The following is a 27932-nucleotide window of genomic DNA, read 5'->3' as shown; positions in this document are numbered from 1 at the left end:
TAGTTTTTTTCTAAAGTTACATCATTTCGTGTGTGAAATAAAATTTTTTACTGTATCTTGGTGGCGTCGCAAGCGCCAGATGCTTGGGCTTTTGCGTCGCGGCGGAGAAACGCTATTCTAAAACTCTCTCGCGTCGCGTGCGCTAATACAAGCGCTAAATTTAGCGCTTGCGTGCGCTAAAATTGCGTACGTTATTCTAAAACTCCCTATTATCTGTATTGCTCGTTATTTGTCGAAACTTATGAAACAAGCGTTGAACTGGTTGAGCGGTTCATCGAAAAAACCCGACGCGGTCGGGTGAACGTACTTGCTACTTGCGAACTAATAGCAATCTGTTGAAACGTCGCCTAAATGCAACGCTGGCATAAGACAACTAAATATGCGGTACAACGCAGTCACATAAAGGCATCCAGGCTTCTCAAATATTTTCAGTTGCACTGGGCGTTTATTTTCGGCAGGATGACCCGTGGGATGGAGAAAACACTGAACACAGGCACAGCACCCGACACTAGTCAGGGTATAGGAGGCAACCAGGCTCAATTAGGGATCCCCCGGACTAATACAACTGATCAGGTCACGATCGGTTGTTCTCGACCAAACCATAATGCCGCTCCCTGAAACTTTTCTTATTCGACGAATGGAAATATTGGACGCCCTAAAATGTAGCCGGTCACTAATGATAATGAAGTAAGCGCCGGTTCAGCGTTCACTGCAGCGGATCGGTGTCACTCTCCGCGCGCGTCTTCCCTTGACGCGAGGGAATCGAGGGACTCGCGTTCAAAAACAACTAATGCTACGAAGGACGCTCCCAGCGAAGCGCCCCGGTTGAATTTTGAGCATGCAGATAAAGAATCTGTTGGCCTACAGGTTACCTCGGGGCAACCTACGGAGTTGTGCGCGCGAGAGGCTCTGCGCGGAAGTCAAAAGAAGAAGGTGCGGGGTACGAGGCCACCCTAAAGCGATCAATCGGCGCTTTACAAGCATTTCGTTAGTAGCACGATCAGTTAACGGTAAGTATCTGAGTGAAATTTCAACTTCACTTCATACATTGACATCTCGCATTATTGATATTTGTTGCCTCGAACGTATACGTTCGAGGCAACAGTTCACCCCTATATATAGGGTTGAACTGGGTTGGAACTTTCTCGAACTTCTGTTTAAAAGTTCGAAGTTCGTTGAACTTTCGAATTTAGCAGGGTCGAAAGTTCGGAAATCGTCGAATTTCTGAGCGTATTAAATTCGAAAATGTCGAATTTCATAGCGCGAAAAATTGGAAGGTTGAAAACAATCGGAAACCTCAGCGCAAAAAAAGCCTTTGCAATCCTTTCGAAGCTTCGCAAAAAGTTCACGGAATCTCTAGTTCTAATGTCGCATACATGATGTGCTCGGATCACCACCGCCGAAGCAAAATGGCCGTTCAGCCCGTCATTAGCCCTCACAAGTCGTAACAAATATTTTCACGCGAAGGCCTTAATGATACCACGTGGAAGAGTGTATTTACTCTGCGTATGAACTTGTAAATCGAACAGGAAATGTGCCTTCAATATAAGCGGTGAAAAATGCGCATAATATTTGTTTTTCTCGTCATTTTGTTACCTAAAGTAAATGCCTACTGATATATTTAGTGTGCCATCATTCATGGCACGTCTTGTGTTTAGCTTGAGTTTCTTTTTGTTCCGATCGGCTCAGTGACGTTCATGCTCAGTGTCGTTCTCCTGAACTCAACATGGAGGGTTCGAACCGCGGGCGACCCTTTGCCAAGCAGTTTTGTGAGCGTCGCTCACAGCCTCGGTATCCTTGCAACTTATAAGGTCCTCATATCTTGTCTTTTTTGTTGTTGTTATTTCTTTATTTTTTTTTAATAAATATGTATTTCCGGGCGTTTATTTTGAAAACACCGAATAAAACAATGTAATATTGTTACATCGTGATAAAAATCGGTGGTGGGAAGAAAAACAATGAATAAAAATAAAATGTACTTGGCGCACTCATTGTGAAATTAATAGTTTGTGCGCCTAAACACCGCTCCAAGAAGTTCACATCAAATCTATATGCATTGAAATGACTAAATACACGTCCTACGGCGAGAGAGTCTCAGAGGAGCTACCAATCCATAGTGTTCTCGTTTTTACTACAGCAGTTCAGAGCATCCGGGAAGGGTGCAGAAAAAAATGTGCATCCGCTCCAAACTGCTTGTAAGAGCAGAAAGCAGAATAGCTGTTTCGTTAGTTGTTTTTTTTTTTTTTGTTACCTTTTCTCCCTTCGGTTATAGTCAACTTCCCCCGATTGTGGACACGCGTATTGTACAGTCAATACTAGATAATTCACAATAGGGAGTGAGCACAATAAAGCAGAAGACTATGTCAACGTAAGCTCTAAAGCTTAAAAATCCGCGTACTACCTGGGTTCTACTCTGTTGACCCTTAAGCTGACAGTACGGTAGAAGCGACGGGCTTGTAGAATCAATCACCTGCCTTTCTTTCCTCACCTGACTCCCCTCTCTGTGCGTGAGTATAGACGAGAACGTGATCACGTGGCAAAGAGATGACGGTATGAGTGGTTTAACAAGCGCGTATCTTCCACCCCATTTTCAGCCTACGGCGTGAATAGGGTATCGGGAAAACAATCCGCTTAGCGTACACCGTCCGTCGGGCCAAGGCTGCGAAGAGAACCGACGAAGCGAATTTCCCTCCCAGTGGTATTTCCGACCAGAGGAGGAGAGGCTGCGCACGGCTTAAATTTTTACAAAAGTGTCCCTCCTCGGGCGACGGGACCGCTTCTCAAGTGTCGAGGCGGGGTCGCCATCCTGTAAAGGCCCGTTCACACTCTTGCGACCGAGTACGACTGAGAGCGACTCCTTAGGACCGGATGCGAGGCAGCGGAGCTGGTCTTAAGAGATCGCAAGAGGCTTAAAAACCGGTCTGGTCTCTCTCAATCGTACTCGGTTGCAAGAGTGTGAACGGCGCTTTAGCCAGATGTCCTTGTGAACAGAAATTTGGCGTGGGATGGCTCTGTTGCAATATCCTTGGTGGTTTAACCCCCCTCCTTCGTTTCGCTCTCTGCTACTCTGAGTACATGATTATTTGCGTCGAAGGGCCATCCGCGTCCAGAAGCTCCTAAAGTATGAAGTCTCGGCAGGGAAGTCGGGGGCATAGCTAATGACACCATAAAAAACTTAGAAACTTGGGCTAGTTCAAATAATCTAAAAATAAGTGACCATAAACCGAAAGCTCTCTTCTTTCGCCCCAAAACTAAGTACTGTGACCTTCCATGCGATATTATTTCAAACTCCTCTCCTGTCGAACTAGTAAGTTCCTTTAAAACATTGGGGGTGTTATTTTCGAAGTACATGTCGTAGATCAAACACGTCGACATAGATCGTAGACCGAAAACGTCGAACGACACCGGCAAGTTTCTAAACTCGCTTGTGTCGTTGACACAAGGCGTGGTTAGACACTTGGTAGCACTCCATTTGATGTCGAACATGTAAAAACTTCCTGGGCCTACATATTCACATAGTTGTCTCGATATTATTTAAAGGGGAGGGAGAAAGAGGGGTGTATCTATGTGTGTGTATGGGGAGGGGGGAGGGGGGAGGCGCCCTACCAAGTCTGAATTACCCGGCTTCCATATCAGGGGTGACAGTGGCAACGGCCATTGACGGTGGTGATAATGTGTGTGTACGTGTTAGGCGAGTCGAGAGCGTTTTTCTGGCCCCTCATCGCATTGTTTACTTCGAATTTTTGCAATTTTTATAGGAGGAGAGGGGCGGGCTATTGAACCCGTCCCCTCTCCCTCTGTTCCAACGCCACCCCAAGGTACATAACGTTTTTTTTGTTTTTTTTTTTCAATGTCATATTCATATGTTACGTTCAGTCGTCACAATACAGGATTGTTGTTAGCTCTTTAGTCGGACTGGCCACGTTTGCAAGTCCGGCTTCAGGGCGCTGCCATCTTGCTTGGCTGGGGTGCGCTCGGACGAGTCATAATCCAATTACGAAGCCTTGCTAAGGCGTCGTAATCGGATTATGGCCGCGCCAAGAGCGCACCCCACTGAGGAAGATGGCGGCGCCCTGAGACCGGACTTGCAAACGTGTATAGGCTTCACTAGGCATATTAGCTGTTAGCTGTTTGCAAGCATAAGGAAGGGGTTTGCTTTGTTTCTGTCCCGTAAGAAAGTAGGTTGAGGACAATGTAACCCTAAAAGTCGCAAAAAAGCGTTGTGTCTTGTTTTTCTTTCTTTTCTTTACAGCAAACTGCTTTTCACCCTGGAAGAAAAACAATTAGGCAAACTCGCGTCTTAGTTTTGGATAACTGACCGCGTATCAGAAAGTTTTCTTCAACTTCAGCGGTCGCAACTGTAAAATTCAGATGTAAAACTCTCTTTTTATGTGCGAATGTTTTTTTTTGTTTTTTTTGCCCCCTTAGAAGCTAATTACGAATTTTGATTGTTTACTTCCATCCAGAAGAATGAAATGTGAATAGAATAAATACTAAAATTTGGTGCTCATGGAAACTACGTAGTGATCATCAGGACATCACAATTTGTAGCGCGTGATAAAGGGGGCAAAACTAGTTCTTTTAATGTTGAGACGTGAATCTGATAAGCTCATATAATATTCACAGCGAAGGCCTAGAAATCCGGTTTGAAATTGTAACGTTTATAAATTTCCTAACCTGAACATGAATAAAACAGCGTTAAGCGATTACTAAGTTATCCGATGAATCCACGTTCAGTAGAATCTTTAGTACCCCTTTAACACGAACGTTATTCATTGGCTTCTTTATGCAGTATAATAGCACCGACGTTACTAGTGTTCTCTATACAAAACACATGCTTAGTTTGCAAAGCTTTCGGAGTCGGATATTTCAAGTGCGGCCCCTGAAAATCTGAGTAATAAGGTCTTGCGTTTTAGTTGCAAATCCAGGTTACATGTGTAAGCATATACGCATATATTCGGAAACAACCATACTGCATCTTGATCTTCAGACTGATACACTCGAAAGTCAATGTTGTTATGATATGTTTGAAGTTTTGTGTTGTTAGGCACGTATTATTTGCCTTTAAATTAGGAAAATATGTTTGTCAGAGCTGACGGACCTATATCAAATAAAAGTAATATTCTTTTTCAACATCAGCAAAAAAAAAAAAAAAAAAACCCTGCCAGAAACAGTAAGCGACTGGTTGCTTAGAACACCTCCTTTTTGAAGCGATGTGCTCCTGTGCCCGACGGCTGGACCGCACGACCAGCCGACCCAGTTGACCACCGCCCGCCCCACCCGCAAACTTCTCTCTCACTTCGAGGGGAAAAGGAAGGGGAAGACGAAGGGTGCCTAGCGGCGATCATCGGCTCAGCGCGTCCGACCCCGCTTCCCGCTTCTTCGCTTGTAGTCCGCTCATCGCGCCATCTGGGAGTTCCTGGGGGAACTAAAGCAAATGTCTCCCAATCCTGGCCTTAAGTTTATTTGGGAGTATTTACGACTTCCCCCGCATTTTCTGCTCAATATCGTTAAAAGTGAAAGAATATCTGTACACAAAACAATTTAGTAGTGTTTAATGTAAGCATTAAAGATAACTCCGAATAATTTTTGAAGTAGAGTCAACGTGACTCTCAATTTCTAAAAAATATCACACGGTTTAAAAAAAGCGCAGAGCCAGCTAAATTATATGACAAATGTTGAAAAAGTCTTAGTGATAACGTGGTTGATCCCAATGTTCTCGCAATCAAAGAAAAATAGGAACTCATCTAAATCTAACTTACCTAACTCATATATTCTGACAACTTCATTATCAAAGCAAATAAAGTTTATCTGTACGCTTTGTGAAAGACTGTACATTGGTATGGTTCCTGGTGTGTAAAAGACGTATAGACTTTGCTACAAATACTGTAAAACCCTTAATGTTCGCGAGCCCTCAATTTTCGCGAATTTCGCGAATTGAAAAATTCGCGAAATTTAAGGGCGCGCGAAAATTTCGATCCTTAAGATTTTCAATGCAGGCGTCCGGAATTCGCGAAATTTAGTGGTCGCGATTATGTCATCTTTGACCGATTCGCGAAAAATTGGGGCCGCGAAAATAAAGGGTTTTAGTGTATACGGTCATCAATTTGGATACAGATCTTCTAGCACGATCAACTCCGCAAATAATTTCTCAAACGCCAGCTTGTTGCAGCCCGCGCATCTTACGAAGTCATGACTTAGTGCTGTCTTCGCACACGCTGAAAGATTTGACGTAAAACACGTTCCACTCTCACAGGCATCTCGAGCCACCAGCTGGGCTGCAAGGAGCTGCGTTCCAAGCGGTACATCTCCGACGGCCACTGCAGCTCGGCCCGTCCCCTGACCGAGGTGGTGTGCGCCGGCGCCTGCCTACCGCTCGATCAGCTGCCCTGGTACTCGGACAGTTCTACGGCGACGCTGCCCCACGGATCTCCGTGGTCATGCGCGAACGGCCAAACACGGTTTAAAAGAGTCCACCTGCTTTGTCCCAACGGCGAGAGGAAAATTTACAGGGTGCCCATCTTGAAGTCGTGCAGATGCGTTCGTAACGCGCAACATGTCCTCCATGGCTCATGAGAGGGAGGTTGCAGGAAGTTACGAAAATTGCTCGTGGTATCCTCTGTGCAGATTGTCTCATGTGATACCGTGAATATTGTGGGACGGCTATCAGACATTTTTCGGACAGCTATGGGACCTTGACGATGCATGTGAAAGATGCCTTACTGTGTTACTGTTCAATACGAGGCTCCAAATCTTTTCGCATGAAAAAGCTAGACGTTATTAACAGTGTGGATAATGTTAAGGGAAGAACGATTATGATAATGCAGAGCTCATGTCAGAAACAACTTTCGAATCAGGAACGAGAATATTAAACAGCGAGAACGGGCTTGGCGCCAAGTCGGCATGATATGATTTTTCTGAAAGATGAACGTCCTTCTTTGTTTTCAGCCCAATGCATGGAAAGAACTGATTTTATAAATTTGGCAATAAAGTTGGGTTAGGCGGAAAACGCAGGCTCAGAGAGCCTTATAAAGGTCGTGGATCTTGGACAGGGTTAAGGATTGACATTGCCCTACCCTTTACGTTTGAGTGTCGATGAAGTTGCTTGTACTTTGGGGATTTTTCTGCTAGCAGGCCTATTAGCACCGGGCATTTGAACTTGCGTTTACCTAGTATATGCTTCACCAATAATTCCTCTTGGAAAATAGAGAAGGCCAAAGAGCTCTTTGCTTGCAAGGTGAATTGTTTCCCTCTAATCTAGATGATAACCCTCGTGGCTTGTTTATGATCGTCGCAGGTCTTCTTCAAACTGCAGGTTATAGTGTATTGTTTAATTATGATCCTGCGTATAACAATTTCTAACGAAAGTGACCAACCAGTCGACTGTTCCTTCCCTATATGTGCTTAGTACTTTGATATTTCGAGCGCATTTTTGGGACATCTCGTGCAATGCGGATGGTGTAGTTTCATTTGAGAACCAGTGTCTGAAAGCAATTAATAAAACCAGCGTATACCTAATAAAATTAAGCAAGAGCCTGAACGATACATTTGAAATATACAACATGTTGTAATTTTGTTATTAAATTACCAATTTTAATATTACTATACTACCCTGACTACAGCGATTACATATGACGTCCAGGTTTGGGGAATTAGTTCTTGTACTTGTTTTGTAGTCACCAGGAAATTTTGATGTGATATCAAGACGGCTGAAACGGTTTAACGCGAATTTTGTTAAGTATAGTTTCTTCAGATATTGTTTAATTCAAAAACGCACACCAGCAATTGCTCGTCTTCGCTGTTGCCGCAATAGCGCAGGACGACTCTTCCGGCTATCTGGATTGCCAAAGTAAACCACCGTACAGCCAATTGTTCAAGGTGCTTCAAAATGTTCAAAGAATTTATTTAGAAACAGTAACACAGTTCTGAAACCTTCTACACAGGGGATGTCTTTAGTCTCAAGGTTATACACCAAATAAAATACAAGTTCCCTCATAACATCTTAATGAACTTGATCTCTGTCCACACATTGCAAAAAAGAAAATAGTATAGCTGAAAAAATAAATGCCTTGAAAGTTCAGTAAGTACTAAAGAGTTCATTCTAGAAATTCCAGGCTCCGAAAACCGCAATCTTCGAGAGCATTTAATGCAGAACGTTATCCCTCTTTGTGGCACTTTTTCGCGGAAATGACTCCCCGTCTAGGCAGCCAGACCCCCGCTTTCGCAGAACTGAAATCTGTGACCCACAGCCTGCTGAGTCATTCCATCAGGCGCATACGCAGCGTACTCATGAACGTGGCCGACAGACACGATCGAGTGAAATGAGAACCACCATTGTAAACCCAAAATATATCACCCTAAAATAAAATGCACATTACCATTAAAGAGTATTATCATGCAGCATATGCACTATTACTGCGATTGTCGCTGCCGTTGTCCCTTAGAACAATTCAGGATCACCACGCAGCGTAGCGGCCTCTTAAAGCCCCGAAGGTGTGGATGCGTTTTGAGACAAACCCTCCTAGATAACACGGCTGAAGTGCTGGGTTGTCTACGCCATCAATCGAAGGCGGGGTTAAGATGGGTCACGAGCACTGCGACAGCGTACGGCCGGAACTCGTGATCTCACTGATTGAGCACAAGCCCCATCCGAACGTTGTTCTCAGCACTCGTGTCCATTCTGTACTCAGTGCTGGTTGCCTTTAGATGACGTAGACAACCCGGCGCCGCGCCCTTGAGGCATTGGGTGGGCCTGCCCCTCGGCTATGGTGAGCGCGGGCTCAACGCCATGTAGGTGGCTGTTGACGAAATGGACTGCGATGACTGAGGCGGCGGCCTTGCGCTGCTTGTTCTCCCTGCACCTCTTCCGGACCAGGGTCGGTATGCCGGCCACCAGGAACAGGGCGAACAGGAAGGTAAGCATCATCATCACCATCGTCGCCGATCTGAAGTCCTCGCGACGCAGTCCTGCAATGCCGGAGATCCACCCTAAGCACGAGAGCCCGTCCAACACCCCCTTTTCTGAAGTGCAGCGCGCACTTTCAGAATAAAGTTTTCTCCGATTACCGCCTGCGAGTTACAGCGTCTTTTCAGATGAGTAAGTCGCATCTTTGTACAAGTCGCACACTAAGGTTGGCACACGGAGTCATTGCCGCCGCCGCCCTCTGCCGGCACGCTAAGAACCCCGTCTTCGGACCACCGGAAGAACAATTCATGGGGTTTCTCCTTTGTCCTAACTTGATGAATCGGCCTTGCGCAGTTAAAGGGATGCTGAACAAAACATTTCAGTGTCCATAATAAGCGGCGCACGATCTTTCCACGAGCCAGCAGACGCCGGGGTACTCGAGCACACGCAACGAAATTGCCGTCATAGTTCTCCAAAAAAACAAAACAAAACAAAAAATTAGTCGTTAGTAGTTTATACAGCAGGAGTTTAGTCTGCCAGAACATGGCGACATTGTTACCCACAGTAGATAAGCAATTTATCCAGTGCAGTACGACCGCTAGCCTGGGGTTTTTAACGTGCACCACGCAGTAGTGATACACGACCGCACGCCGGTACTATGGACATCCAGATCGAAACGGGCAAGGGCATGATTGAACACAGGAACTCTGGGTTCTACAGCGCGTTTTAGCTCCACGTGCTCCGAGCTGGTGTGCGCTAGCCCACTCGGCCCACCGATTTCCCTCATAATCCTCTACTCACGCTTCAAATTACCGTGAAATGCGTGGGTTCCGGGGAAAAGGAGAATAAAGGCAGGCTTTTCATCTGTACAGTAAGTTCTGGCATAAAAGTTAGGTGATTAATTGGTCTAGAAAGCACGTAGCTTTCACTTATGAAGATGAAAAGCCTGTCTTTATGCTCCCTTTGCCCGAAGCCCATACATTTTACTGCCACCTTAAAGGTGCCCAGAGGAGGTTTTTCAATTCTCCTAAATATGACGATAACTCACTCTGCGGGCTCTAAGCACGCCAAGAAATCCATTATTCATAACGATGCACGGCCAATTTCTCTAATAAAAAATCTACCAAAGATCGAACACACCGAGTTCATCTCTGGCTTTGGAATACTCACACGGGGCAGAGGACTAATGAGAATGATTGAACTGATGCTGACAATATGCAATACATTTACGACACAGGACCCTAAGCACAATATGCGTAAGAGCGTAGAGAAATTTTAACATACGTAGCTGCACAGCTATGACAAAGAAGACTAAGAATGGTGATGCTAGTATAGTGACAATGACCAATTAATAATACGGCGATAGGACCGCATTGCACCGTTTCTTCACACGCGCTTTTATTCTGCGCCGGTAGAGGCGGGCCTGCTTGCTGGAAACCAGAGCCATAGATAGGGAAATAGTTTGGCCATCTATTGTCCCCGGTGAACCCAGGCGGACCCTTAACTCCTCTCACCGGCGTTGACGTTGGCCCTAGCAACCGCGTGGCAACGACGAACGCGCTGCACACGACACGCTCCTGTCCACCATTTTTGTGTACGCGCGCGTAGGCTACCCTGGGGGTTTACCGGCTCTTTGATTTGCGGAGCTTTTATTTTTACTTCCAAGACGAAAATAATTTGTTGCCGTGCCGTTCGGTGCTCTAACAGCAACCGTGACGGCCTTCGGTTGTTTATTTATAAAAAAAAAAAAAAACGACGGAAAGTTTGTTTAATAAAAATAAAACGCGAGAAATAAGTGGTCGCCGACGGCAGGTTACCGACTTTGTGAGGTTAAGAATGCTTTCATTTATTTCAAAACTCCCCATGTAAATGGGGATTTTTCTACAGATGCGATCACGCACGGTACGAATTTATAAATAATTGTCAATAGCAGTGATCTGGTCATACATGCAGTTCAAACTTTGGCTTAACTCAAGCAAAGCGAAACATAATTATAGTTCGTTGCAATCAAAATACGTATGTGGGATCACTAAAGGTACGACGTTTGTTGCATCAAGATATACGAGCACATGGAATATAAATCAAACAAAACAAAACGGCAAAGTTAACTCTAATTATATGCATTTCCGATGTTCACTAGCTGCAACTTCTAAGGGGCCCTGGTTATGACAGCCCTGTTTAAACAAGTAACTGCTAAATAAATTGAACGTTATAAGTTGTCCTGGATTTAATGTACATGAAGCAACTGTGCATTTAAATGTTAATTATAGGCCGTTTTTAGGTACAATGAATTATATTTTTTCTAGTCTCATTTTGAAGAATCGCAGTTTGAGCAAGATCGCTCAGATGGCTGGAAGAAATTGGAGCAGGCTGTCATTCCAACAGTGTTTGCACATTCTTTGTGTGTTTTGTTTTGACGGTTTAAAATCAATGATATTTGATGTATAAAAAAACCTGTTTTTTTGTCTCCAGATCAAGCTAAATTAGACTAGCGTTCTCTAGGGGCCTAGCACGACAAATTTGTATTGTAGCCTGCCACTCAAAACGTTGCATACAACAATGTCTGTCATTACCGAAAGCCCTCTTTTGACAGAACAAAAACGCACGCATGACGAGATCATCTCATTTAAAAATATAACTCCAAACTACACATGTCATTTGGCGCATATCGCGAAGAAATTCTGCTCAGAAGCACGGTTGCAAATAACCATCTCGGGTGAATAGCTCCCTTTCAAATTTCAGTTTACAATCGCTCATAGTTTCGGTGAAAGCGCGTTTCGTAGATTTCGTAGCGAACGCGGGTGCACCTCACATATCTCACGTCGTTGACGCGCGATCGCACGTCGGCACTCGCTGATGCGAATATTCTGCCAGGAACTTGTCAACTGCGTCGGAAATTTAAATCGTCGTACCCCGACATCAAAACCAACAGATATGAATGGTCCCAACTAGAGTTGCAAACCACGAGCGTTTTATCCCAGTGGAAATTTTGCGACACACCAAGCGCAGAGTCTGACTGAGCGTAAGCAGTTGTTTTTTTTTATGAACCTGGAAGCATCACTGGACGTACGGGCGGAGAATAAACAAGGGTACCGTGGAACTGATTAAATATGGCTCTCCCCTCAAACACCGCAGAGATTAAATGCCGTTAAACACTGACAAAAGCAGAAATCAAAACGACCATACATTAGCAGTTATCGAGAGCAGCGATACGGGCGTAGTCGTCCGGCGCGGGTAAGAACAAAAATGGCGGAGTGGGGCGTGCCCGCGACGCTAGCGTGACGTGCCAGTGACGTGACTGACGAGCCGTCAAGCGGGCCACGCCTCTTGGCCAAACTCTTCTCTGTCTCTGGCTCTGCTGGAAACGGGCCGGGCTTACTGGGAGGACCGCGGTCAGCCACTGGTCGGTCGGAAGAACTCAAGTAACACCTTTTGGCGGGCTAGTTGGTTCATGATTCTAGAAATAAAGGAAATGCGTAAAGGACGAGGACAGAGGTGTCGTACTCGTTTCTACCTCTGTCCTCGTCCTTTACGCAGTTCATTTATTTCCGGAAGAACTCCGCGTGGCGGCGTTTGAAGACCCCTGCTTTAAAAGACGAAGTAACCTCAATTGGGGCGGGGAAAGTAACTTCACGGGAGAGCAAGGTTCCAACTCTAAAATCCAGACCTCCCCTGAGAAAAAAAAATCTCGCTCGTGACTTTTGAGTTTGCAGAAAAAGCTTCCAGTTGCCGCGCGTACCACGAAAGAGACACCGGAAACAACGGAGGACGTCCGAGTCAAGGGGCAGGCTTCGACCCTCTGCTATTCCGGTCGCTCCGAAGCGGCCTCGTCCCGTCACACAGTACGCTCCGTTTCAGCGTAAGCTGGCAAACGGCGAAAGCTACGGCCCCGTCGAGCCAACCACGAGCGAGGCACGTGACCACGTACAGTCGGTGCCCATTCTTCCTGCGGAGAACTATCACGTGCTTTGCTCCTTCGCTGCAATGGACTCGACTAGGGAGCTTTCATGTGCGCTCATGAAGGCACCCTAGACTCGACGCGTTCCCTCTTCGCCTGCTGAAACTGAGTGTAAACCAAGTCCCGCGCCACGTTGTACGTCGCCCTCGCCCGACTCCTGACACGGTCTGTTGGGCAGCCGGAATGAGGAGTGTCGGTGCTGCTGCCTCCTCCATCTAAATGAGCATTCCGATCCGTGAAACACGCAACGCGGCTCCAAAAAACCAGGCCCGGGCACGTTATATTTCTCCCAGAATGCTGACAGTTAGGAAGGAGAGAGGCTTTATCCCAGTTTCAGCACCGATCTTTGTAGGTGCTGTGGTCACCGTGCAGGGTCCCTCTTCTGATCTCCTTGTATGTTTGATGCAACAATTAATACAACAGTTGAGTTACACATTTCGTGTCATTTATATAACTTCGAAGAACAAAGTGAAATAAAAAAGTAGGAGTTTGCTACATCTGTATTCTTAAAGGGCCGCAACAGCCCCAACGTCGATGTCTTTTTTATTGTCTCTGACGGTTCAAAAATGCGTGACTGACAACCCTCAAAAAATTTCAAGGCAATTTTTTTTTTAATTCCTTTTTGCGTTGAAGATTTTTTGATGTGCGAAAGAGTTTGTTATGAATCCGCGTGTAACTCCGCCTCGTCGTTGCTCCTCCTCATGTTTTTTCTCTTTTTTTTATAACATAGAAGGCGAAGTTATTTTTTAGAAATTTAAAGACGTCGCAAGTTGCATATGTGTACCGATTGATAATGTTATCATTCTTATATGTGTTTTTTTCTACTTTAACAAACGAATTACACTGATGGCTTTAAAATATAGAAACTAAAACCCCGGCAGTGTTAGTGACGAGACATTGGTCGCCTCCTGGTGTTTCTCCTTTCTATTATGGCGGCGCCCAGTGGCGGTGCCGAGAACGTTGAGAGGTGTGGGAACGATTCGGAAGTCGGCGACAGCTCGGATAAGTTGTTGCTTTCTGTGCCGGATAACCTCTCGGACTTCGAGAGGGCCATTGTCGAGCGATTAAGAAATTTGGGTCCCTCGTGTCGCTCACCAAAATCTGCAAAGCGTCATTTTGCTCTTCACCCAATTAAAACTACATTTGAGGTCCACTAAGCAAAACAGTGCTAAGGAAAAAAAAAATAGAATTTCAAAAAAGTGCGGCGTTTGCACGTAGAGAAGGCGCACGTGCAAGTGCAAGGCCGTTCGGCAGACGGCAGCACCCGTGATTGTCATGATCAATTAGAGAAAAGAGAACAATTTAAACGACACTTTAGTTTTGAAGTCATCCACCAAGCCAAAGTGTGCGTCCTTTCGCCATTTACGTGTCTCATTCGCGCCGGAGTCTAAAATCTCGCTTTTTGAAAATATATTTATTTTTTCTCTGCGGATAAAACTATAAAACTTAGGATAAAACTCAAGTTTTATAGGGACATTTTTCATTTGTTTGCGTCAATACAAAATATCGATGCTTAGATTGTCAGTTGCCCCTTAACTGTTTTTTTTTTTTTTTTTATTTCGTACTTCAATCATGACTGTGTGGACACATTTAATGTATTGTTTAGGCTTTAGCTTCTTTGAAGGAAGGGGAAGTGTGAAAGCTTAACTAATACGTTTTCTATAGGCCAGGGTTGGGCAGCAATACTCAAAAATGTATTTGGAAATACAAATACTGGAATACAGCTAAAATGCTGATACTCAAATATATCTGTAAAATCGCACAGTGTATCTCCGATACGTATCGTATCGGATACACTGTAAAAATAGGCAAAAAGTATTTGGAAATACAAATACAGGAATACATTTTAGGGAGCGCAGAAATACAAATACTGAAATACTCATACTGCAATACATTTTTCAAATTTGATTTAGACGCCAACTAAGATTACGCTTGAAGTTTGAAGTGAAAGTTATAGTGACCCCGAAATTACTTTGCCGCAGGCTTGGCACTGCGCCTTGAAGATCGAGTAAGCTGGGATCTCCCTATACAAGGGGATTAGTGGTTCCGGACGAAAAGGAGTCTTCAATGAGTTCAAAATGCGTTCCATCAACGCTTGACCGCGGTCCCTTTCCTGGCATCCTTTCTGTCCGACGAGTGATGCGAAAAGACTTCGACCTCTAAATAAATTCTATGTCACCCTAAATCCCATCAAAACGTTACCACGCTCCTGTCCAGTAAGGATGCCCCTGTCAACAGTAATCACATGACGTTACGGTTGAATTTACTGGTATACCTGTAGGTGTGGCCTTGAACATGAAACTTTACCCACGTTGCTGTATGAAAGGGCAATGCGTACTTTTGTTGTAGGAGACCTCGTTGAAGATCGTGCGGGTAATTGCATTTGTAATTTTTGAGAAAAGTGGACCTCCTAAACATCGTTTTTATCCTGAAGAATCCTGAAGCCACCGTATCGTTTTTGAAACCTTGCAGTTGCAAAAACGATGCGCTGGCATCGCTGTTGTGACGGTCTTTCCTGCCGACCCGCCGACGCTATGACGCATGGATGGCAGTCCTCAAGTTTCGCCTAGCGTCATCCGAACAGAGACCCTCGTGGATTGCGATTCGAGATTGCCGGCTCAAGCAGCTCAGGTGCGAGCTCTCCGAGAAACAGCGCGCTCGAGTCGAGTTGCAGGTCTACGAAGTCCGGAGTCGGCACGGCGAGGCTGCGTCTGGCCTCCTTCCTGGGTATTAGATCACCAGAGCAGCGGGTCACGTTCACGTCGACTGATGACGTACGCTTGAGCCGTGCAATATGACGGGCGTAGACGCATTCGGATATGTTGAACTTCACTGCGTGAGTCATCCTACTCTTTCAAGCCAACCACCGCCAGTCTCGTGCTGCAACGGACTGCGACTCAGCTTCGTCGGCTGGATGTACTGTATCCGCTAAGGCAAGAGAAGCGGTTAGCAGAGGATGCCAGTAAACAATGACTCATGAAATCCCTACCTACGGAGTGAGGCACCTGCGGCAGAAGATGCTCCGACTCCACTCCGTGCACTCTACCTAATTCGAGCCCGTGACGACGCAACACTTTTCAGGAAAGAAAACTAGTTTGAAGAATCGGAAGGAACCTTGGTCAGCACAGTAACAATGCCCCAGCATCTCCTTGACCCTGGTGCCCTCAGAAGTAAAAAGAGGGTTACATTTTGTTTTTCAGGGAAGTATTTCTCACGGAATGTAACGAAATACATTTCATCCTGTTTGTATCGCGATACAAAAAAAAATATTGCAAATGCATTTCGATACAGGAACATAGATACTGTGAGAAAAAAGAATGTATTGCGATACAGAAATAGAGATACGAAATGTATTTCTGAAATACTGTCGCGAAGTTTTGCTCGCGTGAGTATTTAGTCTAGTTTCACTTTATGTTTTTTCCTCTTTCGAGAGTTCTTTCCGTCTACACGGGACGGCTGTTGGATTCCGCCGGAGTCGGGGGACCCCAAATGGGGGCGAACGTGCACGCTGTAACGCTACACTTAGTTTAAAGAAGCCCGTGTTGGAAACGTTTTGTCTTGTGTATGTTTGCATTTGGGATCCCTACTTCGGAGGTGGTTTTCCTCTGCGTATGTATAACATCTGTGTCTACGAATGTGCTTTCTATTGTTTATGGCTGCTCTTGGGGGCTTCGTTTCGAATATGTTCTGTCTCGTATATGCGCTTGTTTTTGGAATGTTCGTAATTGCTTTAGGCTCCGAGCCTTTTGATTAGTGCTCAGAAAACCCCTCTTGATTGGTCCTTCCAAAACTTTCTGATTGGTGGACTGGAGGACCCAAGAATGCTGCTGAACCCAATATAAGCGGCCACCGAGCCGGACTTGGCCCCCGGATACCAAGCCTTGGACATCTCCCTTCCTCTGGAGGCGAACCTGTACGACCGACCCACTTCGGCGGTGGAGTATTCCGCCCGCTAACTCGCAAACTTGGGGCCCTTTACGGCTGTGGAGGAGTTCGGCTCGCCCGCCTTTGTGTGGATCCTTGTTTGTACAGTTTGGCTGTGGTCGGTGCACCCGCTAAAGATCTGCTCGAGGTGGACGGCAGGGGAAGTCGCCAGAGATAGAATTACTTCCCCCTTAATTCTAATTTCTGATGTGTGTCTTCTAATCTTTAACGTTATGTCAGTTGTTTAATAAATCTTTATTTGGACTAATCAAGCGAAGTCTAAAAAAAATGCCCCATTGTTTTGTGACAAAAGTGGTGGAGTGTGCGGGGTACGACCGATTGCTAGAATCGCCAAATGGCTCGTGCCTCAAGCTACAAAATGCCAAGACGTCACCGTGATCCCCCTAGGACCCTGATCCAGACTCAAGAACAACTTCCTCGCTGCGTCCGGACTCACCGTGACAACTGAGACGCCGAGACATCCCAGGGTAAAGGCATTATGAATACCCTCGTCACTCTTCTCACTTTGACAATTTTCGCCTGTGTTCTGCTTTCCGAAACTCTCAGTATTCTCCCAGAAACTCCTCCTTCAATTCAAGAAAGAACTGTTCATCCACTACAACACTGTCATCCGTTCCTTGTGAAGCACCGTTTTCGCTTCAAAAACGCTGCAAAAGGTATCGATTGCTTCTTCGACTAATACGACCTGGAACTTTCGAACTCTGTCGTCGCTTGAAAATCTCGCCTTCGTTCTAACTTCCTCAACTCAAAATAACTTTTATTTTGTCGCTGGTGCGTTGTCCTTATTGTATATATAGAAGAAAGTGTCAAACTCAAGAACGTATTTGCCGTGCAGATAGAAAAGGAAGTTGAGCTCCACTACGTGTTCTTGTCATTGCCTTTTGTTTTATAGCGCCTCTATCCCACAGAAGCCGTAGCCATGTTCAATACTGCACGGTTTCTCTGGATGGGCTCGGTAATTGCGCAAATTCTCCTCCTACTCTGGTGGCTCTCATTGTCGGTGGTAACAAGTCCAGTCACGTTCAATACGGCGGACTACCCCGATGTTGAGTATACTTGAGAAAGGATGGGGGGACTTGTGAACCGTCAAAGTAACGAGTTCGATTTTCAAGCCAATATAAGCGGCTTTGTTTTGGGCAATGGCAACAGCGAGAGCTCTCGAATACTGCTCCTTGTCTGCGAGTTATTTTGTTGGTGGATGCGGTCCAGTCAGGTACTTACGGCGGACCGCCCCGATGTTTTGCTTCACGAGAGAGAGGGCCGATTTCTAAATAATAGCTGGAGTTTATCAAGGGCGCGAGAAGTGACATAATTATTCAGACTTCCGACAACTACGGCCTCTCATGCAATCTGCTAAGAAATTATCACCGGAAAATGTGTTTTCTGAACGTCGATGGAAGTGACTACTGCTTATGAAAAAATCTCATTTACCATTTGGAATTTTGAAGAATTTTCTAAGGCGACGACATATGGTGGACTGCGGATCAACAAGTTTTCGACCAGCAATAAGCATAACCCAGAGAAGAAGCTTGTTCCAGATAGTCTTTTGTGTATTCTGTCTTAATGACATGTAAGTTCTTGTGTATTTCTGATGTCATGTACTATCGGAAACAATATGAGCGTGAACGCGACTCCGCAGCGACAAGCATTTGCGCGTTCAGGCTCATATTGTTTCCGATATTACGTTATAACAGAAGAAGGTTTTCCTTTGAGAGACAGATAGACATTCAGTTTTAGGTTTTAGAAAATGTGCTCCCCCTGACCTTGTGATTGAGATTTAAAATTTTATGTGTGCACTTTAAGAGTGAGGTCACTCTTTTTCCGTAATGGGAAGGTGTCGCAAAGTTTTTCTCACGCGAGTATTTAGTCTAGCTTCACTTTATGTTTTTGCCTTTTTCGAGAGTTCTTTCCGTCTGCACGGGACGGCTGTTGGATTCCACCGTAGTCGGGGGGCCCCAAATGGGGGCGAACGTGAACGCTGTAACGCTACACTTAGTTTATAGAACCCCGTGTTTGAAACGTTTTGTCTTGTGTATGTTTGCATTTCGGATTTTTACTTCGGAGGTGGTTTTGCTCTGCGTATGTATAACATCTGTGTCTACGAATGTGCTTTCTATTGTTTATGGCTGCTCTTGGGGGCTTCGTTTCGAATATGTTCTGTCTCGTATATGCGCTTGTTTTCGGAATGTTCGTATTTGCTTTGGGCTTCGAGCCTTTTGATTGGTGCTCAGAAAACCCCTCTTGATTGGTCCTTCCAAAACTGTTTGATTGGTGAACTGGAGGACCCAAGAATGCTGCTGAACCTAATATAAGCGGCCACCGAGCGGGACTTGGCCCCCGAATACCAAGCCTTGGACACTTCCCTGCCTCTGGAAACCAACCTGCACGTCCGACCCCCCTTCGGCTGTGGGGCCGTCCTACCGCTGGCTCGCAAACTTGGTACCCCTTAGGCCCGCTTCAGACGGGGCAACTTTTCCAGCAATTTTGGGGTTGCTGGTGGGTTGTTCCCTAGCTTTCCCTAGATCGACACGAATTGCTGAGATCGGGTCCGGCCTCGAAACGGACGAGCAAGTCGAACAACTCGGAGCCGTTTGAAGCTGCACCAGCCAATCAGGGACACGATATTTTCACGTGACACCTCCGCGGTGGTAATGATGACAGCTAAAGACTTGGTTCTGGTTTGAAATCAAACGTTTTTGAAAATAAACCTTTTCAGAAACATAACTTAGTACTCTCAACGCTGTTGAAACATATAAAAACACGTTTTTAGCGCGTAGCTGGGTGTCTAAATATTGCAAAAAAATTCAAAGTGAATGATGATGATAGCAAGTCGTAGCAATTCGATTGCTGCGTGTGAACGCGGACGGCCCGTGTTGCTGGTGTTGCGACGTCAAGTTGCTGGGTGAAGTTTCTCCGTCTGAAGCGGGCCTTACGACTGTGGAGGAGTTCGGCTCGCCCGCCTTTGTGTGGAACTGTGTTTGTCGAGTTTGGCTGTGGTCGGGGCCCCCGCTGAGGGTGTGTGTGGTCAAGGAGGACGGCAGGGAAAGTTTCCTTAGGTTAGGATAATTCCCCCCAACATTTGCTGACGAATTGATCGCATCCGTTGTAAAGATTTTATATCTGATCATTTAAATAAACAGTTGTATTTGTTAACATCAGGATCGTCCATCGCCGGGGAGAAGAAGACACCTACTATTTTCTTCGTTACAATACTATCGCGATGCTGCCCAACCCTGCTACAGGCAACTTCTACGGCTAGGGGGCATAATATGGTTGTCCAATTGTCAAAATAAGTCTTATACTTAACTAATAATTATGAATAAAAATTAGTTGGTAAAATGTATTAATTAATATTGGTTTTAATTAGAAACTTGCTGAGCGTCATACGACACTAAATCAGCAAATCTCATAAAGATATTCAGCACACAAGAATCGCAGTAGTGCCTTAAAGTTACCACTCGTGAAACAGGCGAAAGGCTAGCGGTTCGAAACTCGGATGCTAAAAGGCGAAAACTTCCGCGCGGGGGCCTTTTCGCGTGTTGCACGAGTAAAAATTTTAGCGCACCAAGTTTTTTTTTTGTTTTTTTTTTAATTAATGATTTAGATGTTTTCGATGACGCTCTGTGAGTTTTTCATTAGAACCTCGTGTTTATCTTTGCTCATTAAAAAATTAATTAACCATTTTTTGTTAATTAACCAACTTATTGTGACGATTAATCTCCTATATTATGCCCCACCTGTCATAACACAACTGCATAAACCGCGTTTTAACGCTTTTTTTTTTTTTTAATTTTCTCAAACCTCAAAAAAGAAATACCCTGCATATTTATTTGTACCGTGTACTTCCCAGTAATTCATTCGTTCAGAACCGTAGTAAAAAGCAAACTGATGTTCCCAATAAACATGCACGAACATATAATATGATATAAGAACTTATATGCCACTTTTATTCCGGAAAACAAAACAAAGTGTTCCTAGACCATATCAACCTACTGGCAGCATTGACCCGTTATGCGGAGAGGTTAGTGCCCCCAATGTAAACGGCCGCCAGATCGATGACCTCCATTATTTTTAATTTTAGAACTGCAAGTAGTATGTAAATATTAAAAAAATGTCGGCAAATCATAAAAAGCGTTTAGATCCACCTTTGGTGAAAATTACGACTCGTTCTTAGCCGCAAGTTTTAAAGATGATGACTACATTCTCTCGAATGCGGACTGTGCAATGCAAAATCAGTATTAGGGAGGCATACGCAATATGTATGCCGCATGCGCATGTTAGCAAACGATCCTCTCTCTCACCACTCACGATGCTTCGCCGCCTAGTCCTGTACACCTGAGTCATACCTGCGTTGAAGCGAAATGACGCAATTAGTTGTCTCAATAGTTGGCGACGTAGTCCTGTCTCACAAAGGCCCTTCGACGACTTTGACCTCTAAAAAAATCGGCAGAGTTTGCAACTAATCAATTTTATATATATATATATATATATATATATATAAAGTCCTCACAAGGGTGCCTATTAATACCGTAAGAGACTAATAAGATTAAAAATACCAACGATATGGAAGTGTGTGCTGTAATGTAACTTTTTTTTTAATACACATTCCTTCACAATTGGTTTGGTCTTGGTAGAATACACCAGTACCAGACTCGTGCACAACGCGTTGTTTCTAGCTACAATTTTTAGCAACAATGTAACAACTGTAGACTTTTCCCACAAGTAAGCGACCCCTTATTGCTAGTATCCGGCGACGCGCACGCGTATAAGAACTTTCGTGCGAAGTCCGAGCGAGGCACCGAGCACCGAGGCCGCTCCCACGTATCATGTTACGCGGAGCTGGCTGTTACCGGGTGGGGTCTCCGCAGAGCAGACTCTCTCAACCTACGGCGCAGCGTGCGTCTCGCTGCGCCGAGACGCCTGTGTGGCAACGGTAAACGAAAACCTCAGCCTGTGTGGCGACAAGGAACTTCAGCCTGTGTGGCGACAGAAGAACGGAACTCAGCCTGTGTGGCCACCCCAATTCGCACTAAGTATTAAATCTCACTTTTATCTTTTTTTTACCAATGTGAGTAGTCTCCTTTCGACCTTCCGATCCGGGCCAAGACAAAGAAAGATAACACAACCTAGTTGTTACCAAAAAAAAAAAAAAAAAAAAAAAAAAAAACGAATAACGTATTTTGGTTACTTTTGAATGAAGTAAGGACCAACGGTATTCAGTTACTTCTCGACAGGAATGTCACAAGTCACCCAACCTTGTTCTCACCCCAGCTTGCGTTTGCGACGTTCACAAAAAAAAAAAAAAGCGTGAGGCAGAGAGTAAAAAAAGAATGTGCACAAAGTATCCAAACATAGCAACAGTTGTGAGCGCACTCTGGCTCAATTTTCATTGAACTCTACAGTTCAATAGATATTTGCGACCCCATGCAAAACTGACGGCACCTAGAGGCTAGACTAGAAGAAAGCTGTAGTGGCGCGGGCGCTCCTCAGCCTTTTCGAGTGAGAAAGCTGACGAGGCGAGCTTCCCAGCGCCTGAAGGCTGCAGGCCTGAAGACGAAGACCTTGAGAGTAGGTTCCAAAACACGTGTTGAAAATTGCCAATACCGGTTACTGATCCATTTCTTCTGAATCAGCCTTCAAAGAACAAGCGCTACGAGATTTGTTTGGTTAACCTCTTGGTGCATCATCTTCCATCCTTGGAGTGGAAGAATTCCGCATTTTATTGCAGTCTAAACTAGATGAAAGGCAGTGCTCAGGTGAACTTTTGTAAGGTAGTAGAGTTTAACCCAGGAATTTTGGGCAGAGAGCGCAATCAAAAACAGAACCCTTTCTGATTAAGATTTTCCCTAAGCTTCACGTCTTATGGGCAACCTGGCGGGATCGAAAGCGTTGGCCAAGGGTTGCCCACATGTCCAATCTTTAGTGGTCATTTCCACCAAGGGGGGGGGGGGGGGGGGGGGGGGGGGGCTCTTGGGATCTCGGCGCGGACGAGAATGGAATCAGAGTAAACCAGAAAGGATTGAGTGAGACCACCGGAAAGCTATTTCTCAAGCTTCGCATGTGAGAAAAACTATTTCAGGGCGCTACGAGCAAAGTGGCTTGGATATTCATAAACAAAGAGTAAACCAGCGCTACAATACAAACTCTTTACCAAACGCGCAGATAGATTTTAGCACAGAATGTATTTGATCAGCCGTTTTTAATTTAAAAAAAAAAAGCGTTGCGTTCCAACGCCACGCTCGACCGGCACACAGGTCAAGGTCATAGAAACAATAGAGCCCCGGGCTATATTTTTTATACAACCTAGACGTCAGGCGTCACATCAATACATAATATCACCGCGGCCTCACGTAATATCGCTTCGACAACGACGTTGATTTTAATGTTGACGTTTACGATGAAGACAACGACGTTACGCGACGTCAAGACGACGGCGTCCTTGCCGGCTACGCTAAGTCAGATAGATGCTTGGCGTTAGGTTGTCGACGTCGTTGTCGACATGACGCAAATCGACGTCACGTCGACGTCCCGACAACTTCACGACATCGACATCATCGTCGGTGACGACGAGGTTACACGACGTCAAGACATCGCCGTGACGGCGCGTCGACGTTGATGTTGGCGAAGGCGACAATGTTACACAGCGTCAAGGCTTCGTCGTGACTTCGTTGTCCCGTTACGCTAACGTCGACGTTGACGACGACATCACGTGACGGGAGGACGACCTTAACGTGACGATTACGTCGCGTGACGTTAAAGCGAAGTTTGAAGTAACGTGGGGCGTCGACGAACACGGCGACGTCGTCCTCGACGCAGCGCGACATCACGACTGCGTTACGACGGCGACTTGATGTCGTGTAACGGCATCGCGTCCTCAACGCGACGTCACGACTGCGTTACAGTGGCCACTTTATGTCGCGTAACAGCGTCGTCTCGACGCGAACCGACGTCATGACGTCCTTATGACGGCAACTTGGAGTCGGGTAACGTCGTCGTCGACGATGACTTAATTGCGTCGTCGGAACGTCACGTAGTCGTGACGTTGTGTTTTGACGTGACCTCTGACGTCAAGATCATAAAATTCAATATTGCCCCCAAGTGTATATATTGCCGCGTGCGCAACTAACCAAGTAAGCAGCGCGCCCGTGACCCAGTGGTTATCGTGATTATCTCCCACACAGAGGGCTGAGGTTCGATGGGAGTGGCTGCACCTTTTTGTCATTTCTTTAAATGTCGCGTACTGGTGTATTCCAGAATTCTGTTTCTTCTTCGAGGTCTAAATCATCTACGCGCCGAACCTTCTACGTCGATAGTTCTAGAGGCCCTCGCGTGTACAAAAGGGGCTCAGCGTGACGACCGGAGCTGCAGTGTCGCCCCAGCGCTCGATCCTGGTGTTTGACCGACATCGACGCTTGCGACGCTAACCGTCTTCTATTTTGTTTTGGGGGCCAGTTCACCTTATTAAACGTTAAGTTTCTCTAGTTATTCGCCGCCTCGTCATTTGTCATTCTTGACATTTTTGGAGGTGCGGGGTACAACCGATGAAGCGTACCCCTCCGAGGGCCCGCAGTGCTAGTCCGCTCTCCAGCGAAAGAATACGTTTCGAGGAGGAAGCCGAAGCACTAACAAGCTGCCGTACCAGAGGTAAACCCCCCGAATTCGGTCTCTTGCCCAAGAACCTGAAGAAGAAGATACCGAAGACGACCACCCCGCCCGTCGTGATCCCGCCCGTCGTCCAGCGGACACCTATCTCCCTTCCTCGACGAGATCGGCGAGGACATTGAAGACTGGATCAACCAGTACGATCGCGTGGCCCGCCATAACGGGTGGTTGACGAACAGCGCCTGCAGAACCTCTATCTCTCACTATAGGTACTGCAAGGCGCTGATTCAAAAATCACAAAGCTTCCCTGACTTCGTGGGACCCTGCAAGAACGTGCCGACGCGTACCTTTGCCAGTCAGCACCGAAGAGAGAGGGCCGAATACCTGCTGCGATTGAGGACTCAGGGCCCCAATGGGAGCGTCACGCGTAACGTGTAAGACGTCCTGCGCCTGAGCTCTCGCGCCGATCCTCAGGCCACCGAGGAAAAGAAGCTGCGTATTCCGATGCGTGGCGTGCAGGACGACATATTCGGTGGACTTGTACGCAACCCACCGAAGACTGTTCAAGGATGTGTCACCGAGGTGACGAACATGGAGCGTGCCATTCTTGCAAGGGCAACCCACTACAAGCGGCACCGCGGCATAGCTGCTCCCTCGCCATCGGGATTTGACCACAACTCCAGCCTGCCTGGGATTCGGGAGATTATTCGCGACGTTGTACGGGAAGAGCTAAAAAAGCCACGGTACACTGCTGGACTCCCGGTCTCGCTCTCCATCGCCGAGGTGATTCGGGAAGAAGTACAGCGAGCATTCAAACCAAACGCTTCAGACAGCGTGGCAGCCACTGAGGAACAAACGCTGTCGTAGACCGCAATGGCCCGACTTCCACCACCACCACCGTCAGTCCCCAGTGCAGCAGTATGCCCGACGCCGTGACGACAAAGTCCTATACGCCCGCCAGAAGCCCCGTGCACCCCAGAAGACCGACGTGTGGCGAACGGCCGACCGACGTCCTATCTGATACCCTTGTGGACAGGCCGGCCACGTCTACAGACGGTGCAGCTTTCGCCAGATGGGCCTGCAAGGGTTCGCGCCGTACGACCCTCGGCCCCGCCTTGGTGAGCGGCCGAGAGACATCCAGGTGTACCTGCGCCGATCGCCGTCCCCGACGCTGGGTGCACCCCAAGGCCTTTGTTCGCCGTTCCCGCGACGTCCTGAGTCAACACTTCACCGTTCCCGCCGACAAAGCTTGTCCCCAATGCCACGCACAGAAACTGTATCAAAATGAGCTGTTGCGCTAGTTTGTTTAGCATATTTACAATGTAGCGCAGGGGACAAAACTGCATGTTTTCTCTTTGCGGTACATTGTAAACACGCAGGGAAAACTAGGCACTGATACCCCGGGAGGTGTAGTTGCCGTACACCGACGAAGTAAAGATCCTCCCCAAACATCGGAGGGCTCCCACTCTAACGACGACACGCCACGGAAGAATGCTTCGGCGACGGTGCCGAACACCCTCAACGTAGGTTCTGACGGCCACAACGTGAAGGCACTTAGCGACACCGGAGCAGACTACTCGGTTCTGAGTAAAAAGCTCTCACGCCACCTTCAGAAGCTTATGACAGCGTAAGATGGCCCACCGATACGAACCGCTGGAGGACACCTCAGCACACCGGTAAGAAGATGCACCGCTCGCGTCGAGATTCGTGGCGAATCCTGTCCTGTGAAGTTCGCCCTTCTTCAGGAGTGTGCAGGGACGTTATCCTTAGAATGGACTTCTTGTGCGAGTACGGCGCTGTCATCGATGTGGGAGCAAACAGGTTGAAGGTACAAAGACCTGTCCCACCACCGGAGGAAACAAAAATGACGTCATCCATGGTTCGTGTCCTTGTCGACCATGTAAACCTGCCGCTGCGGTCAAGTGTTTTTGTACCTGCCGGAACCAATAAAGCGCCTGCATCGAAGTTCTGCTTGAGGGCAGCGTTCAGTTGCTTCTAGAAGGAGTAATCGTAGTCGCAAGGGATGCAACAGATCTTCAAGACGGACGCGCCACAATCCTGGTTAAAAACTTCTGACAGCCCCTTACTAAAGGTACCGCCGTGGGCCACATGGAGGAACTTCAGGAATCAGCCGCTATCACTCCTTTTTCAGAAGAATCGTCGCCACCCCCAGAACTAGACATCGATCCGAAGCTTCCTGCTACAGAACGACGACGCTATTTGACCTCCTCAGCGAGTTCACTGAGTGTCTTTCCACCTTCTCAAGGGTGCGACAAACGACGGTAGCGAAGCACCGCATTGTTACCGGCGACGACGCGCTCCCTGGCACCAGTCGCTGTATCGAGCATCTTTAAAAAAAAGGAACGTTACCTAAGAACAATTACAATGAATTCTCAATGACGACATCATCCAGTCTTCAAGTAGTTGATGGGCGTCACCCGTCCTCTTGGTAAAGAAGGATGGTACTCTGAGGTTCTGCGTAGACTATCGTTGACTAAACACCATAACGAAGAAGGACGTCTACCCGCTGCCCCGAGTCGACGACAACCTGGACCGGCTGCGCCACACCCGATATTTTTCGTCGATGGATCTGAAGACCGGCTATCGGCAGATTGAAGTCGACAAGCGAGACCGTCGAGACCGTGAGAAGACGGCCTTCGTCACGCCCGACAGATTGTATGAGCATAGAGTGATGCCTTTTAAACTCTGTACGGTACCCGCCACCTTTCAACGTTTCATAGACACCGTGCTAGCAGGACTGGAATGGCAGAGCTGTCTTGTCTACCTAGACGACGTCGCTTTGCCTTCGAGCAGTACTACAAGCGATCAGGATCGCTGGACTCACCCTCAAGCCGACGAAATGCCGTTTCGCCTACGACGAGCTGAAATTCTTAGGCCACGTCGTGAACAACGAGAAGAAACGCGCGCTAGCCGCATTTTTACCGCCGTCAGAAAAGAAGGGCGTTGGAAGATTCCTGGGTCTTTGTGCCTACTATAGGCGCTTCGTTCAAGATTTCACCAAGCTTTGTGCGCCGTAACGTGTCGACGCCGGTCCCTACAGCCTTCGTCGTTGGGACGTTCACTTCCAGCCCGGAGACTGGGTCTGGGTGTGGACACCGATACGACGTCTTGGCCTCAGCGAAAAGTTTTTAAAGTGCTCCTTGAGACCATACAAGATATTTCGACGCCTGGGATATCTCAACTACGAGGTGGTGCTTTTCACGAAACGCACATATGATCGCGACGCCGACTGCGACCCGAGGTAGTTGACAATGTTCAACTCAAGCGATTCTACGGTCGATAGGACTGTGGACTTTATGTGTTCCAATTGATTCTTTAGTTTACTGTTTTTGTTTTGTTTTTATTTTGTTTTCCTTTGTGTTGCACCCGGGCGATGCACTTTTAAAAAGGGGGGAAGTAACGCCGCGCGAGCAGCTAGCCAAGTTGGCACTAGGCAGCGCGCCAGTAGCTCATTGGTTATCGTGATTGGCGCCCAGGTTCAAGGTACGATGTCTGGGAGCG

At 46.7% G+C, this 27932-nt stretch overlaps 2 protein-coding genes across 2 annotated transcripts in view; one reads left to right on the top strand and one right to left on the bottom strand.

Moving 5' to 3' along the window:
• LOC121835874 (sclerostin domain-containing protein 1-like) overlaps positions 1-7686 on the top strand; it is a 53112-nt gene extending 45426 nt beyond the window's left edge. Inside the window, exon 2 of the mRNA XM_042290415.1 lies at positions 6257-7686. Coding sequence (XP_042146349.1) covers positions 6257-6576 — 320 coding nt within the window. The 3' untranslated portion in view covers positions 6577-7686. The remainder of the gene's footprint in view (positions 1-6256) is intronic.
• The window catches only part of LOC120847345 (macrophage mannose receptor 1-like), a 138503-nt gene continuing 117828 nt past the window's right edge, over positions 7258-27932 (bottom strand). Inside the window, exons 14-15 of the mRNA XM_040504049.2 lie at positions 8721-8967; positions 7258-7309 (exon numbers count right to left, since the gene is read on the bottom strand). Coding sequence (XP_040359983.2) covers positions 7258-7309; positions 8721-8967 — 299 coding nt within the window. The remainder of the gene's footprint in view (positions 7310-8720; positions 8968-27932) is intronic.

The sequence above is a fragment of the Ixodes scapularis genome, unplaced genomic scaffold, assembly GCF_016920785.2.
Source record: "Ixodes scapularis isolate PalLabHiFi unplaced genomic scaffold, ASM1692078v2 PGA_scaffold0__279_contigs__length_252992795, whole genome shotgun sequence".
Lineage (NCBI taxonomy): Eukaryota > Metazoa > Arthropoda > Arachnida > Ixodida > Ixodidae > Ixodes > Ixodes scapularis.
The sequence above is the reverse complement of the archived record's forward strand: the minus strand, read 5'-3'. Positions and strand labels throughout refer to the sequence as shown.